This window comes from Leptinotarsa decemlineata, unplaced genomic scaffold, assembly GCF_025532065.1.
Source record: "Leptinotarsa decemlineata unplaced genomic scaffold, Ldec_3_MD MMD2_tig00078346_RagTag_RagTag, whole genome shotgun sequence".
NCBI classification, from domain to species: Eukaryota; Metazoa; Arthropoda; class Insecta; order Coleoptera; family Chrysomelidae; genus Leptinotarsa; species Leptinotarsa decemlineata.
The window spans coordinates 5463610-5479649 of NW_027412724.1; the positions used below are offsets into that span (position 1 = coordinate 5463610).

Sequence of the window (16040 nt, forward strand, 5' to 3'; positions counted from 1 at the left end):
TATGAATATTCCTTATACAATTAAAATAAGGAACAATGGTAATAAGGAACAATTCATGTGTCTTACAGTAACCCTGAAACTTTTGAAGTTATTCAATGTGACACTTGTATGAAAACACTCAATCCATTGTTATGACTTTTGCTTTTTAGGTAGGAAAGGTAGAGTTGTATCTACTGAGGACGGCGGTATTCAATATGAAAGTCGCTCAGAAACTGATGTTCCTCTTGAAACACTCAATTTGACTGAAAAGCAACGTTTCATGGATGGAGAAAAAGATGTCGCCATCATTTCAGAAGCTGCGTCTAGTGGTATATCATTGCAGAGTGACCGTCGCGTTAAAAATCAGAGGCGGAGGGTGCATATAACCTTGGAATTACCTTGGTCAGCTGATAGAGCCGTCCAGCAGTTTGGAAGAACCCACAGAAGTAACCAAGTTAATGCCCCCGAATATATTTTCCTCATTTCTGATTTGGCTGGAGAAAGAAGGTTCGCTTCTATTGTAGCAAAAAGATTAGAGAGCTTGGGTGCTCTAACACATGGTGATCGTCGTGCTACAGAGACTCGTGATCTTAGTCAGTTTAATATTGATAACAAATATGGTAGATCAGCTCTAGAAGCAACGATGAAAGCCATCATGGGATATGAACAACCAGTTGTACCTCCGCCGAGAGATTATAAAGGAGACTTCTTTAAAGACGTTGCGGCAGCATTGGTTGGAGTGGGAATTATTGTAAATAGTGAAAGTATGCCAGGAGTCCTTTCATTGGACAAGGACTATAATAATATGTCAAAGTTCCTCAACCGCATACTTGGTATGCCGGTCGACTTACAGAATAGGTTGTTTAGGTGAGCAAGTTTGGGGAAATATGGAAGACAAATGAAACTTATATGATTTTTTTCAGGTATTTTACTGATACGTTAGCCGCTATTGTTACTTCGGCTAAAAGGACTGGAAGATTTGACCTAGGTGAGTACTGTACATTCCTGATTAAGAATATTAGTTCAGTTTTTGGGCTTTGAAGATGCAGTATGACCCATTGAGTTACATTACGAAACATTGCTAATCATATTGCATTTCATTTGTGTTACTGGACTAATATGCTTTTTCTCATGATATTTTGGTGAAATTTGAAGGCATCACCAAAAAGAGACAATTCAACCCATCTTTTTGAAGAATGAATTGAGGTGAAGTTATGAATGTTGTCCTTTTTATATTTAAAAAGAAGGTTGGCTTGGTGGTAGTTTGGTAAATCAAATTTTCCCTCAATTATTAGATTATAGAATTGGTAATTTTTTTATTCGACAAGTTACCCAGCACACAATTGCCTAGCGAGTGAAGGACTCGTTCTATAAATGTTGAAAGCTACAGTAATAATTGTGAAAATGTAATTATAATGATGATCAAAATCGTTAAAAGCACGGTATTATATTCTGGAAAATATCCACTGATACGAATAAAATTTGTATCTATAAAAAAGGTGTCTGTGAAAAAAAATTATGGACATATCAAAACTAGCTGCAAATAATTTTTCATACAGAAAAAAATATTGTGCCTTGTCTCTCGACATGTGTTTCGCTAACCAAGTTAGCATCATCAGGAAATGAAAAGGACGTTTTTTGTTCCTGTGGCATAGAGTACTTAAAAAACTAGTCCTCCATATCGGATGTAATCATGCATTATCATCCATCCAAATTGAACATGTATGCAAAATTTCAGTTCAATCAGTTGAGGATAAATGTTTCAAAATTCAGTTGAAAGATTTTACCCAACCCATCATCAATACATTTATACAAGACAGGTTTTACAAATGCTTGTAAAAACACATAATGATGTTTTAAAGAGGCCAAAAAGTAGATGAAAGGATTGATACAAATTTTGCTAAAATTAAAAAGGATATGAGACGATGAACTGTTGTTATGACTGTAGTTGGTGTTGTGAAATTTTATGCTGAATAAAGCAGGATGCCTTCTAGTATAAACATTTATATTAAAGTTTACTTCAGATAATGAACTGCAACAGTCATTGTCAACATTGAGAATTTTGACGATTCAAATATAATACAATGATGGGAAAGAAAGTTTTTGGCTTTCTACTACTCCATTTCGATTTAAGGGTGTGGTAACTTTCTGTCCAAAAACAACTACTCCTCCAGCTAATTCCACGCTGGATATTGAATTATATCCGACATACATTTATGCAGATGCTAAGCCTAAGGCACCATTCTACAACTCGTCCTACGTTTGCTGAGAGGTTCACACAATCACCTATGTTCTCAACGAGGCAGTATAGCTTTAGATCATCGGCATATAAATGGAAATACACATCTATAACATCTGCAATATCATTAATGAATATATTGAAGAGCAACGGTCCCAGATTTGAACCTTGTGGAACACCGGAACATGCCCATATATAACTCGCTCCAGCAGAATCTCAAAAACTTTTGCAAAGTTGTAAATAATAGAGATAGGCCGATAATTTGAAATATCTCGTCTATCTCCTTTCTTGAAAATGGGACAGACTTTTGATGGTTTCCAGATCCTTGGTATTGTAGCCGATCTTTAGCAGATATTAATTAGTATAGATAGAGGACAAGTAAGCACAAGTGCACAATCTTTTAGGATGAAAGCTGGAATGTCATCTGGACCAGTGGTCTTTTTAGGCTTGAGCCTAAAGCTTCGTTTTCACTGAAGCTTGATATATCAAGAAAGTGATTATTATCAATATCAGAGTTTGGTTGAAAAGGGGAAGAAACGGTATACGATTGTTTGAAGAGATTGGCAAAACCGTTTACGATATTAGAGGACCCCTCCAGCAATTGATCTTATCTGTGTTTAAGTTAAAAAATTATCAATATCACCTTGGAGAGTAAGACTGAGAATGAGAACATCTTGTACAGGGTAAAATAATTGAAGACTACCTGTGAAGAGAATATATTCAACATTAATAAGTACATCAGTTTTGAATAGCTAAGGTCCACAATGTGAACCCTATGGTTCAAATTTCTTCCGATATGTGGTTGTTGATTTTGACTCACCGAATTCTTCCTATAAGACAATTCATGAGCCAAGCAGTTTTTCATCACCATTTCATGAAAACATCACTTTTTTAATGAAAAGTTTATGATTAACTCTATCAATATCTTGAAAAAATCTTTGTAAATACAGTCAACTTGTTTACAATTTTCCAAAGCAATGCTGGTAGGTCAATAAGTTTGTGGAAGTAAACCTGCCAGAAAAAAAACATGTTGAGGAATTATTATATTTCTGCAATATCATGTTGAATGAAAATTTACAATTATTACTTTTTTGAATATACTAGCTAGGCCAGTAAGAGACGATTATTTTTTCATAATGCTAAAATAAAAAAATTTTTCCTAGGTATTTTGGACTTGGGTGCAGGAGGAGAAGTTGTTAAACAAGTACGCACGGTAATGTTCCTAAGAAAACACGCCACTGGCACTGCTCCCACTGAGTTGCATACTGTGCACGTGGAGAGAGGTATGTCATGGCCAGAAGCCTTAGAGAAACTTTCTGAATTAGTTGGAGAAAATGAAGGTTTTTGGTTATCTCACCAAGTGAGGAATGGAAAACATACTGCTATCCTTGCTGTGGCCGTGGATGGGGGAGGTAGTGGAGGGGCAAAGGGAAAGAAGGAAAGCAAGAAGGATATGATGTTTTCGGTTTATAGACCTAATACTGGTCTCCAGTTCAGACAAGAGAGCCTTGCAGAACTTGAGAAGAAGTATAAAAAGGTAAGTTTGGTTTGGAAATTGTAATTATTGTGTCCATTTGCCATTTGGGGGGGTATGTGATGAGTTTCAAGGCAAAATTCATAGCTTTTTATGTTATAATGTGTGATTGATGACCTGTTTATTTTGTGGAAATTCATGATCACTTTAATGAAATGAATAAAAAGACTTTTGTCTAATTTCTACTAGTTATTTTATTTTTATGGCCGGTTTCTGGTGGTTTTACCCCATTATCAAGTATAAAACTAATGTGTGAATTCTGAAAACTGGGTTATATAGGGAGTTTTTAGGTAAGCTAGAAGGCGAGGTATTTGAATGAACAAGGGTGCCAACTATAAAATTCAAGAGTGGAGACCTTAATAAATCGAGTTGCTTGTTTTGGGGTATATATTTCTGGTTTTTAATTGATTTATTAATTTCCCTGGTTTCCAACAAATTCATTTTCTTCTCTTTATTACATATGTGTAGTATTCTTTACTTATCTTATATTTTGATTCTTGTAGATGTTCATATATTGTAGATTTTTTGTTCAAACAGACGTGTTCACGGAGCCTTACGTCAAATTTTCTACCGGTTTGGCCTGTTTATACTGCAGAGCATTCGCCACACTCTATTCTATATATACCTGATTTTTTCATTCTATCTCATTTGGGTTTAGCATTGAACAAAGTTCTGCCTAAATTATTATTACATTAGGACAGGGCTGTAGCAAGGGGGGGCATCGTGGGGAAATACCCTACCTGGAAATCACAATGCCCTACCTTAAAAATACCAAAAACTAAGATAAATTATTATTATTATCTACAAGACATCAAAACACAAGGTAAGTTAATGAATCAGTCAAAATCTGAAATATATACCCTTAAACGAGCAACTGGATTTATGTATGTCTTCATTCTTGAATTTATAAGTTTGACGACCCCTATACTCTTCAGTGTTGAATTTTATAGTTGGCACTCTTGTTCATTTAATTACCTCGCCTTCTAGCTTACCTAAAAACTCCTTATATAATCTAGTTTTCAGATTCACATGTTAGTTTTATACTTGATAATGGGGGGAAACCGGTTGAAAAAATGAAAAAACTAGTGATAATTAGACAAAAGTGTCTTTATTAGTTTGATTAAATCTAAAGAGATGCTTTAAACGTTCAAGCCAGTCTCGAATATACCTACACAGTAGGTTGAATAGACTGACGCCTATCAGACTGCCAGTCATCAAGCATAGTCCACTGACTGATAAAAAAGTTTTTCTTCCTTATTCAGAGGAATCGGGCACATTTCGGATATCCAGTTGGTTAGTACCTCATCCACTAGATGGAGTGACATTTTGTTGTTCGCTCCAACTTAGGAAGAGGAATGAAATACTCTGAGAGAATTCCGATTTTCAATTATGGAATATCATTGACTTTAGGTCGATGATGCCCACTATCTTGCACTGATGAGTGGCTAATGGGTCCGAAACCGGTCTGCAAGTGTGCCCGTTCCAAAATTGAAGGTTGACTCTTTCAGTTGTATTGCCAATTGCATATGCAGGAAATTTTCTGTGAAGATTCCTGTATTGACGCCTGTAGGATATAATCCAATCCTCTTCGTGGTATTAGCCAGGGGAGTAGTTGTTTTCTGATAGGCGTCAGTCCATTCAACCTACTATGTAGGTATATTCGAGACTGGCTTGAACGTTTGAAGTTCATTTCTTTAGATTTGTTTACTGCCAGTCTTCAAGCATAGCCCACTGACTAATAAGATCTTTTGATTAAAGTGTTTTTATGATATGGAAAAGCAATTGAATGATGACTTGTCATCATGCAAATTGAACTTCGCTTTTTGTCTTCATATAAAAGTCAAATTGTACCTGATTCAGTTGCCTAAAGATGTATTTGAGGATAATAAAGATGATATTATTATTATTACATATTTGTGAATCTCATGATCAGCTTTCTCAACAATTTTTTTGTGATATAGTTATGTCCTGGAGCGGAGTTTTTCCCTGATATACAATTTCAAAATATTCTTCTTCTATGTTGTATGTATTATCTTCTTGGACGGGGATCTCGGAAAAGAAGTTTTCATGACATTCGTTCACATTTTCATAATGATTGCAATCAAAGTTTTTATTAAAAGTTTTCAGCAAATATGTTAGCTTGATCGGAAGGTGACTCATATGTGATGTTGTGTTATACTTCAAATTCCAGAACTATTTGAAAAGATAATACAAATTGAAAGTAGATATGATGTTAGAATTTCTTACAAAACAAAAAATACATAGATCTATACTCACACATATAAAACCCAACAACAAAAAAGAACAAAAAATTGCATTTATAAGATACCTTGTTCTTCTGGTGAAAGTTATGTTGATGTGACTCAAAACCATATGAAGTACATGAGAATGTTTTACAAGTCAATCAACAACATTGACATTTCAAAACTCCTTTGATATTCGTCGGAGAAATTTGAAAATAAGGTGAACTGAAGAAAAAACTGCAAATTACATTATATTATTATCAATCCTGTTGATGTAACCAGATTTCCGCCTCTGAAATGTCAAGATAAGTATCTGTACAATTTCTTAGCCCTTTTTTAGATAGAAAAAATTAAATTTGACAAGTAATTGATGAACATTACATTATTCTTTGTGAAAAATACTTTAAATTTAAGCAGTCTGATTTCATCTATAGTTTTTATGCAAATGACACTGTTACTCTCTCACCATCCTACATTGTGATTATATGAGTAAGAATAAAAACTTTTGAAAAATTGAAATTTGTAAATATCTAAATTTTGTCATAACATACAAGAAAATGTATGTTCTCTTTTGATTTTTCTATTCAAAGGAATTTTCTGCTAGCTTTACACATTTATTTTATGCGATTATTGAATAATTTATTATGATCAAATTTATTCAGAAAATGTTTCTGTTTCTAGTCTGGTTCGTTCGTGAATCAAAATATTTTGATTGCCAAAAAACACATATTAAGTTACTTTGCAAATGTTTTGGATCGAGAATATTTCAAGATTCTTTTGTTAAATACAGCAGTACTTTTTTTAATTGTGAAAAAGTTTTGTTTGTAATTCGAGCAAAAACACCACTGCTATTTTGGCCTTAATACACAATTAATTATTGTTCATCTTACAGTAAGGTGTATGTTTTTTTTTTGTTTACGGCTATTGAGAAAAAATTGAGTTTTTTTCATTGTATATTATATTCAGAATAGTTATTTGCGACCTGTTTTTATCAAATTCATTTTATGTTCCAAAAGCCCCTTTTATTTTTTATATCAACTTTATTTCATACTACAGGCGACTTCAATATCAAAAAAGATCATCATCATTAGCTGTAGATTTATTACTTTGTTCATTTTGTAGGTTGAATCTGCAGAAGCGGAGGAAGCATGGATTCAGCAGTATGATGCTTCTGTTAATACATGTTCACATGCCTATTGGCGTGGGAATTGTCGAAATGTGTCGGTAGGACATGATTGTGAAGTAGGTCTTAGAAGACGTACATACAATGTTGTTTCTGGTTCTGTCTTGTCAGTATGGAGTAGAGTGGAGGGAGTACTTGCAGCCAAAAATGGGTCTCATAATAAAATGCAGGTCATTAGGTTGCGGACTAAGGAAGATCTGAAAATTGTTGGTAAGTAATAATGCTATTATACATCTTTATGAACTTTAGACTTCAAAGATGAACTAATGTTGGAAAATATGTATTTATGTCTGTTAAAGTCGGTTAAGCTTGTCATAAAATATCTTTGTTACTTATGTATTGTTTTGTTAACAAGAAGGACTCCCCTCCTAATTATTAACCTGAATCAAAATTTCATTTAAGTGGGTTGCAGAGATCCTTGTGTTCACACTAGCATGCTAGAGAACAGAAACAAGCAAGTAGAAGATTGCATCAAAAGTAGACCACCAAAACAAAACTTTTGGTTTCAGTATTTTTTTAAATTATAATTTAAAATTATTCAAATTGGTTTTTTATTCAAACTGAAAAATTCATATTCATATGTATTGAATATTGACATTTTTTTATGTTCGAAAAGCTACTAGAATCAAAAAAAGAAAATCATTCATTTTTGTGAATATTTATAAATGAGATTTGTGGTTGGCAAGTATCTCAGTTATGAGTTGAACGAAAGTTGATACTGTAGAGGTGTTGCAAAACATTTTTTACATGTTTAGGGACTATTAGTTGAGTTTTATTTACTAAATGATGTTTTGAAGTGGATATACTCTGAAGAATTTTTTTTCTAGGTACCCTCATTCCAAAAAATTGTGTAGAGGCATTAATAGAAGCACTTTCGTCTGACGCTGAAAAAACAGAAGAAAAAACATTTGATGATTAGAGACTGAAAAATGTCTTTGAGACAGAAAATATGTCAGTAATGACCTGATGTCATAGATTATTACCATTGTTTAACTTGGCTATTCTTTGAAGCATTTTAATGATTTATGACAGCAGGAAGAAAGAAACATATACAGGGCAAAATAGTATTTTATGGCACTAAAAACTGTTTCATTAGTGTGATTTAAGTCAGATGATTTTCTTAAGAAAAAAACTCTATTCGAAACATTACGAATAATGAAGAAATCTGTGAAATAGTTTATTTAGATATAATGTATTTATATGACAAGTAGGATTTTATTAATTGTATTTTTTGTATAATTTTTGTTAGTGTAAAAATTCGAGAGGAAAGACTTTGTCTTTTTAAATCACTTTATTTAAGAAAAAATCATGTATATTGTTGATGTGTTCACAGTAAAACTTGTCCTCAGAACTGATTTTCATTTGATTCCATTATTTAGTTCTGTGAAGGATTTTTATATTGTTGCTTTTGAGTAGGAAACCTTGTAGGCCACTAGAAATAAAAACTGACTTCATCAACTGATGAAGTTAAGGATGTTCCTCCAAAATGTTGAGGCATTAACACACATTTTCCAAAAGGTGTCGTTTCAAAATTCATTCAATAAATGATTTTAAAAAACAAATTCTTTCAAAAAATTAAATTGTGATATGTTACAATACGTATTATTGAAGTATCTCATGGAGAGATCTGATCACGTAATTATTAGGATATTAATTATAGAAGTTTAAAATTTCAAGTGAATAATTCACGTTAATGGGCGGTGCTAAAGGAAAAATGAGCACCACTCTTGATAAAGATAGGCAAAGAGATTTGTTCACTTACTATTCATGCACTGTCTGTCGTTCCCAATGATTTCTGAATAAATTTTGATATTTTACATTTTGTGATTGGCATCATAAAAAATATATACAGGCCGTTTTTTTTTTATCATTTTGTAATATCACTTTATTCTAAACCATAACAAATATGAAGACGATTAGGTGGATAAAAGGTAACTATCGTGGGGAACAGTATAATGGTCAAAGAAAATTCACGGGGACTTTCTCCCTTCTCGAGTTATACAGGAAAAACTAAAAATGCTGAACAACGTACCAATAAATCTTTGAACGTTTTGTGTCAACACGGCCACCATAAATTTTTTTTTCAAATACGAACCTGTCTCTTATTACAAATCCATAAAATCACATATCAGTGATATATAACACTTGAAATTTTTTTATCTTTTCATTTAACATATCTAGTATCATCAGTGATAAAAATCAAACAGAAAAGCATTTTATTTTATAATTAATTTTTGAGGAAAAATAAAACCAATATGAAAAATGAATTCTGCATGACAAACTACATTAAGTGCTCCAATTGACTATCTCGTTGTTAAATGCACATAAGTTATCAGTCCAGACAATTCCAGCGGCAATTTTGTAGAATGATGGGTGTAATGATGTTACATGCATCTTTTATTTTTTGTTTGAGATGGTCGGTATCTCTACTTCGTGTTGAATAAATCATCTTTTATATATCCCCAGACAAAAAAATGTGAAGGAGTAAAAGTCTGGGGATCGAACTGTAAACTCTACTAAACCAGATTTTAATCATCGGCATCAAAACAATACATTTAAAATATTAACAGCATAATGTTCTTAATAAACAACCATTTCCAAGGAATCATTGAAAACAAGATCTATCAAATGAAGTGAACATGGATTTCTGCAAGAAGAACAATCCTGATTAGAAATGTTTTTGTAACTGACCTATCCTTAATTGAAAAACAAATTTTTTTACACTTTGTTATTCTTTGAGGTTATATTTGCTTACCCAAAATATGAATTGGGTTCCTTAAACCTCCAGCCTCTAGTAACAACACATTTTCATTTATGTCGAATTCACCACAGTCTTTTAATTGTCTAAACATTTGAATGTTGGAAATACGACAATTTGGGTACCTCCAGCTCACCATACAAGTTTCTTGCCAAAAGAGGATTTTTATTTGATTTTACATAGCATATTAGCCCTTTCGTCATTTGAATACATCTTTAATATGTAACTGACTCCATAAACACAGTAGAGTCATAGTCTGATAGTACTCAACAACTCATTTATTTTTCCTTTCATAGAAACTAAGCAAAGCCTACGCGTTTGAAAGGGACCGGAACTAATGGGAGTTTTCTAAATTTCAAACTTTTCTTATTTTAACCATCTTGGTATCTCTTACGTTTTTTGATGTCCCTTGCTGGCACCAGTGAATGTACTTGTCATCACTATTGAAGATATTAAAAACAAATTTCCATATATTTTTTGCAAACATACGTTTTTCGATGTCCCCATGCTGGCACCAGTGAGTGTAGGTACTTGTCTTCACTATTGAAGATATCAAAAGCAAATTTCCATTTATATTTCAGAAACAATATCAAGTTTTGTATTATGGAATGTTATTAAAAATTTCTTTTTTGGCTTGAAAACTCTACTTGCCTTAACTGACATATTTCGTTGTAATATTGTATAACGCTAATTGCCTTGGGGTATTGCGATGAAATTGCAAAGATGAAAAATAGGTACATAGTTTAATTTTACCATAGCTTGTGTGTATCGATAAAAAGATCTTTAAGTACACTATAGTTTCCTATAATAATTTCTTTTGATTTTGCAAATCGAGGGTGGAAGAAAGATGCAGAAAATTGATTTTTCGAAATTATGGAATTTAAGGTATTATTGGAACGGTCTGAATGATTCAGGATTGACAGGGCAAATCCAATGACCCATTGCTCAGGACATGCTCTCTGACTCAGTAATAACTTACCTGAAAGAAGTCATCATTGGAGGATTTGCGAATGTTGTGCCCTGACGTAACGAACATGAGTCTTCTGCATTTATTATCATTGTTTTCCAGAAAAGAGTTTGCCAAACAAGTCCTTTATTTGAAGCTGTGACACATTCAGAGATCGCACCAGAAGCATTTACCAATGACCACTCACTATTCAGTGGGGTGAGTGATCATTGGGTTCATGAATCGTCTGCGCTGAAGAGTATTTTATTACGTTATATAAGTCATTAACGTACAAATTGAATAATAATGGACCAAAATGTGATCTTTGAGGTACTCCGGATACAACCCTAAGGGAACGTTATGTGAAATTCTTCAAGGGTACAATTTGTGTTCTATCAAACAGATAACTTTCCATCCAACATGTCAGATTATCTGAAAATCCAAAATGATCTAATTTGTCTAACAGGTGGTGATTCAATCAGTCAAAGGCCGATACTAAGTTATGCTGATGAATTAACAAATTTGTTATTCAATTGTCTTTAGTGAAACCGTGTTGACGATTGCTGATAAGATATTCACAGTGCCAGCGCAAATGCCCTATCTACGAGTTTCTCAAGCAACTTTGGTATGGCAGCCAATATAGAAATTCCGCGATAATTTTTTACATCTTCTCTCGAGTTATTCCTGAGTCATCAGGAAATCTCAGATTTCTTCTGATACAATATGATCAATAATTGGTGCAGATAAACACTTCAAAATCGCACTTTATCAAAGAGATAATTGTAAATACTTCTGATATTCGGCCAATACTTCCATAACGTATTCAAGTAACACTTTATTTCTTTTTATTCGAATCTTCTACAGTCTGTTGAAGCAGACGAAAATCCTACTGGGATTTTTTGTGACCTCAGCCGTGCCTTTGACTGCGTACAACACGGAAATCTCCTAGACAAACTATATAAAACGGTTATTAGAGGTATTCAGCCTGAATGGTTCGTATTATATCTTTCCAATCGCACCCAGGCTGTCAAGATACAATATTCGAATGAGAATTATAACGAAACTTTCTTTTCCGATCAGTTGAATAATGACATAAGGTGTTGAAGACACCATTGTGGCAAGCCATGATGAACCCCTCAGTTTCCGACTTCAGCCCACTCGACCTGAGAAAAGCGAACGTCAGGCGCTTTGATAAGCCAAGGTCTCCAATGTTATTGAAGAAGACCCCATGCATTGGCTTATCCTTGTGTCTCCGCAGAAGTAAGGTGATCTCTGCGGCTTTTATCTGAGCTTTTTGCTGAACGGGATCCAACTCGGTGACAGAGTTGTGGTAACCTTGTTCAGAGTCGAAAACTATACCGAGTTCATCAGCTGCTCGGGCAGCTGCCCTAAAGAGAAATGCTCCAATTCCTGCTCTCTTATGGTCACGGACCATGTAGAGAAGGGGATCCGAACTCCTGACGACTTTAAGGCTATATCCAGTACCATTCTGTCATGTAGACACTCCAAACTCAAAAGTCCACGGCCTCCCTGTTGTCGGGGAAGTACAACCGTCGAACGGAGGATTTGGGATGCAAACTCCTTTAGAGATTTCGGGTCTTTACGTTGAGTTGATACTCCAAACGAGTAGAGTAAGATTGGAATGGCAAGCATATTTGTTGCAGCAACTTTGTTCTTCCCTGACAGTTCTGATGACCAGATCTGTCGAAGTTTGTGCTGATACTTGCCGTGGAGAGAGTTTTTCACTGCTGTCACCTTTTGTGAGTGGCGTTGTTCCACCCCGAGGTAGGTATACGTCTCTCTGGCATCCAGATGGTGTAGGATGCTTCCATCTACGAGCTATTATTATTATTATTTATGTTACTTGTCTTCATACTGTGTATGAACACACCTGAGGGCGCAATTGTATAGTGTAACAGGTGTTGCGGTTTTGCAAACTGTTCAGTGAAAATCTCACAGTGAAGTTTTACTTGAATAGAGATAAATTAAGATACGTTGAAAGATATTTAGCACATGAGCTACTGAATAGGAGAAGGACAGCTCGAAAATTGAAGTACGATGAATAGGAATAGTGAGTTTGCCATTTATTCCTTCCTGTTTTGGATGTCCTCCCTCCGAACTGTTTTTAAGGTAAGTACTCCAGTACTCAAGATCTTGTTAATCTAAACACATTTCATCAAATTTCAAGTTTCACTTCCCTTTATGTTAGGAAACGTATTCATTGCTTTTGTTTGTGATATAGTAAGTCCCATAGGTACACTATGTTGGTGTAGCTAATATGCGAACAGCAAGAGAATTGCGAAGAATGTTTTATGCATTGCGATAATCGATCCAGACTATTAATATTAGTTTCTCCTTACATATAGCGACTCTCTCCTTATATTCATTGAAACAATGGGTAAAATGCGGAGAGTATTTAGTAGATAAACAATAAGTAGAGTGCTGGAACAGAAGTGGCTAATAAGTGTTAGCGGTGGCATTATCGCTGTTTGAGGTATAACAAGTCAAGCGCGCTTGGGATTATATGAGAACAATAATAATTGGGTATACAGGGTGTTGTTTCAAAACACATCAATCAAATGGTATACAGGGTGTGTGCAGCGTTAAAAAAAACACTGCTGTCAGCGTTAAAGGAGAAAATATGGCTGTCATGGAGGTATACAGGGTGTGTATAGCGTTGAAGAAAAGCTGTCATGGAGGTATACAGGGACAGGGTGTGCAGGTTAAAGAAAAAAACATGGGTAACAGCGTTAAAGAAAAAAAAACAACTACCATCGCGGTATACAGTGTGTGTGTATAGCGTTGAAGAAAAGCTGTCGTGAAGGTATACAATGTGTGCTGCTAACATAAAAAAAGAACATGGCTGCCTTTGTCATTTGTCAAATGTTAGGTGGAAATGGGGGGAGACGTCGAATAACAATCAAATACTATATAGGCTGTGTGCAGCGTTAAAGAAAAAAACATGGCTGCCTGCGATAAAGAAAAAACATGGCTGCCATGGAGGTGTACAGGGTCTGCAGCATTAGAGAAAATACATGGCTGCTCATGTAAACGAAAAAAATATTGCGGCTACCTGTCGAAAAATCACGAATCAAATGCTATACACGGCGTGCAGCGTTTAAAAAAACATGGTTGCCAACGTTAAAGAAAAAACCATAGCGTCAATGTGTACAGGGTATTTCAAAATACATCATTAAAGAAAAAAAACATGGCGTAAATGTGTACAGTGTGGCTCAAAATACATCATTTAGGAAAAACATATCGTCAATGTGTACAAGGAGTGGCTAAAATACATTATTTGGAAAAAAACATGACAATTCAACCAGCAGGAGGCATTTATTTTTTTGGAGGATAAAAGTGAGGTTACGAAAAAATTAGATAACCTTTGTCTATCGCGGAACCATGAAAAGTTGGTTCCTGAAGCAAGGAGCCAATGTTTTGAATTGCACCTTGAGTAACACCACAGTAACAACATATCCGTTAAGACGTATTCAAACTGAGATTGTTATTGAACAAAATCAGTGTACATTAAAGAAACGAACATGTTCAATATAAGCAACGCTGAGGAGAATATGAAAAGTGAAATAAATATTATATTTGCAATGGATTGTGTAATATTAGCATGTGTACTCATTTTAATTATGGAAATCATATTGAAACTTGTCGAGAGAAAAGTTGAATCTACATGTAATATAAAAGTTGATGAGCATATGAGCTGTTTCCTTTTTATGTCACTAATACTGAAAATAACAAAAAATAATAATAAAATAATAGAAAATTCAGCCAAAAACTATATAAATGTGTACGATAAAGCGTTCATTTATTTCACGAAAACTCGCATAAAAATACGCTTCTGCTAGGCAAGTTGACATCATCAGAAGATGACGAAGGAAAAGCATTGATGTCGTGCGCAACGTTGAGGGCTGGGAAGGACACTGAGCCGCATCTTCATTAATCAAGTTAGCATAATCATAAGGAGTTGAACAAATGTAGGTAAATATAACAGAAACGTGTACATAGGGTGTCGATTGAGAAAAAAGAGAACGGTATCTAACGTTTCAAGGTGCAATCCTCTCCATATACAGTGTGGATTATTTGAAGTGTACTATCATTTGATCTCTAACAAGTTGGCATTATCAGGAGATGACGAAGTGGTTGCATTTGTAATTTATGATCTTCCGATGCGCGTATCACAAAAATATAATGCGATGAAGCATTCATTTATGTCACGAAAAACCCATTGAAAATTTCGCAAAAATATAATGCGTTAAAACGGTCATTCTTGACACTTTAATAGCATCGAAAAAAGGCATTCTTTGAACCCATCAATTCTTGCAAAAACCCATATGATTTGCATTGTGACATGCGACGGAAAATAATTCAGAATTGACATTGATCGCTTCAAAAAAACATGAAAAATAAAGGGCGGAAAAACGCATGAAAAATTTTGTGAAATTTCAATTCATTGAAACGGCCATTTTGGACAATTCTATCGCTTCGAAAATAATATTTTTTTATTGCTACATATTTCCAAGACAAGAAAACGGTTTTCACTATATCGATATACCCAAGATTCTATAAGAATTGTGTGATTTTCATGAACGCACATCTTCTGGTTTCAATTCTACAAAGAATCTCAAAAAATGATTCTGATTGTTGCAACAATTTTTTTATCGAAATCTGTATGGGTGACAAGAAAACAGTTTTCACTTTATCGATCTACCCAAGATTCTATAAGAGTTGTGTGATTTTCATGAATACAAGGAATCTCAAAAAATGAGTCTGATTGTTTCAACGATTTCTTTTTCAAAATCTGTTTAGATGACAAGAAAACTATCATCACCAAGTTAATCTACTCAAGAAACTATGGAAGTTGTGTGATTTTGATGGACGCACATCATCGGATATCATTTTTATATGGGGTATTGGAAAGTAAGTCTAATATTTCCAATTTTATTTTTCCCTAAATTTGTATTGTTGATGAGAAAACGATTATCAACGCGTCAATCTACTCAAGATTTTATAAAAAAGTTAAACACCAAATAGTCTTAATAATTCCACGTTTAACCTATAGTGAATAGGTATTTACAGCCACAGATATTAGTACGGGTGCTAATAATTTCGTATCCCAACCACAGATTTTTATTTTCTTCTACGC

At 34.2% G+C, this 16040-nt stretch overlaps 1 protein-coding gene across 6 annotated transcripts in view; it reads left to right on the plus strand.

The window, feature by feature from the left end:
• sno (Protein strawberry notch) overlaps positions 1 to 8529 on the plus strand; it is a 35426-nt gene extending 26897 nt beyond the window's left edge. For all 6 annotated transcript variants that reach the window (XM_074185818.1, XM_074185814.1, XM_074185815.1 and 3 more), the window contains 5 exons: positions 150 to 846; positions 903 to 967; positions 3382 to 3755; positions 7118 to 7388; positions 8006 to 8529. In XM_074185818.1, the coding sequence (XP_074041919.1) occupies positions 150 to 846; positions 903 to 967; positions 3382 to 3755; positions 7118 to 7388; positions 8006 to 8097 (1499 nt within the window). In that variant the 3' untranslated portion in view covers positions 8098 to 8529. The remainder of the gene's footprint in view (positions 1 to 149; positions 847 to 902; positions 968 to 3381; positions 3756 to 7117; positions 7389 to 8005) is intronic.
• The last annotated feature ends 7511 nt before the right edge of the window (positions 8530 to 16040 follow it).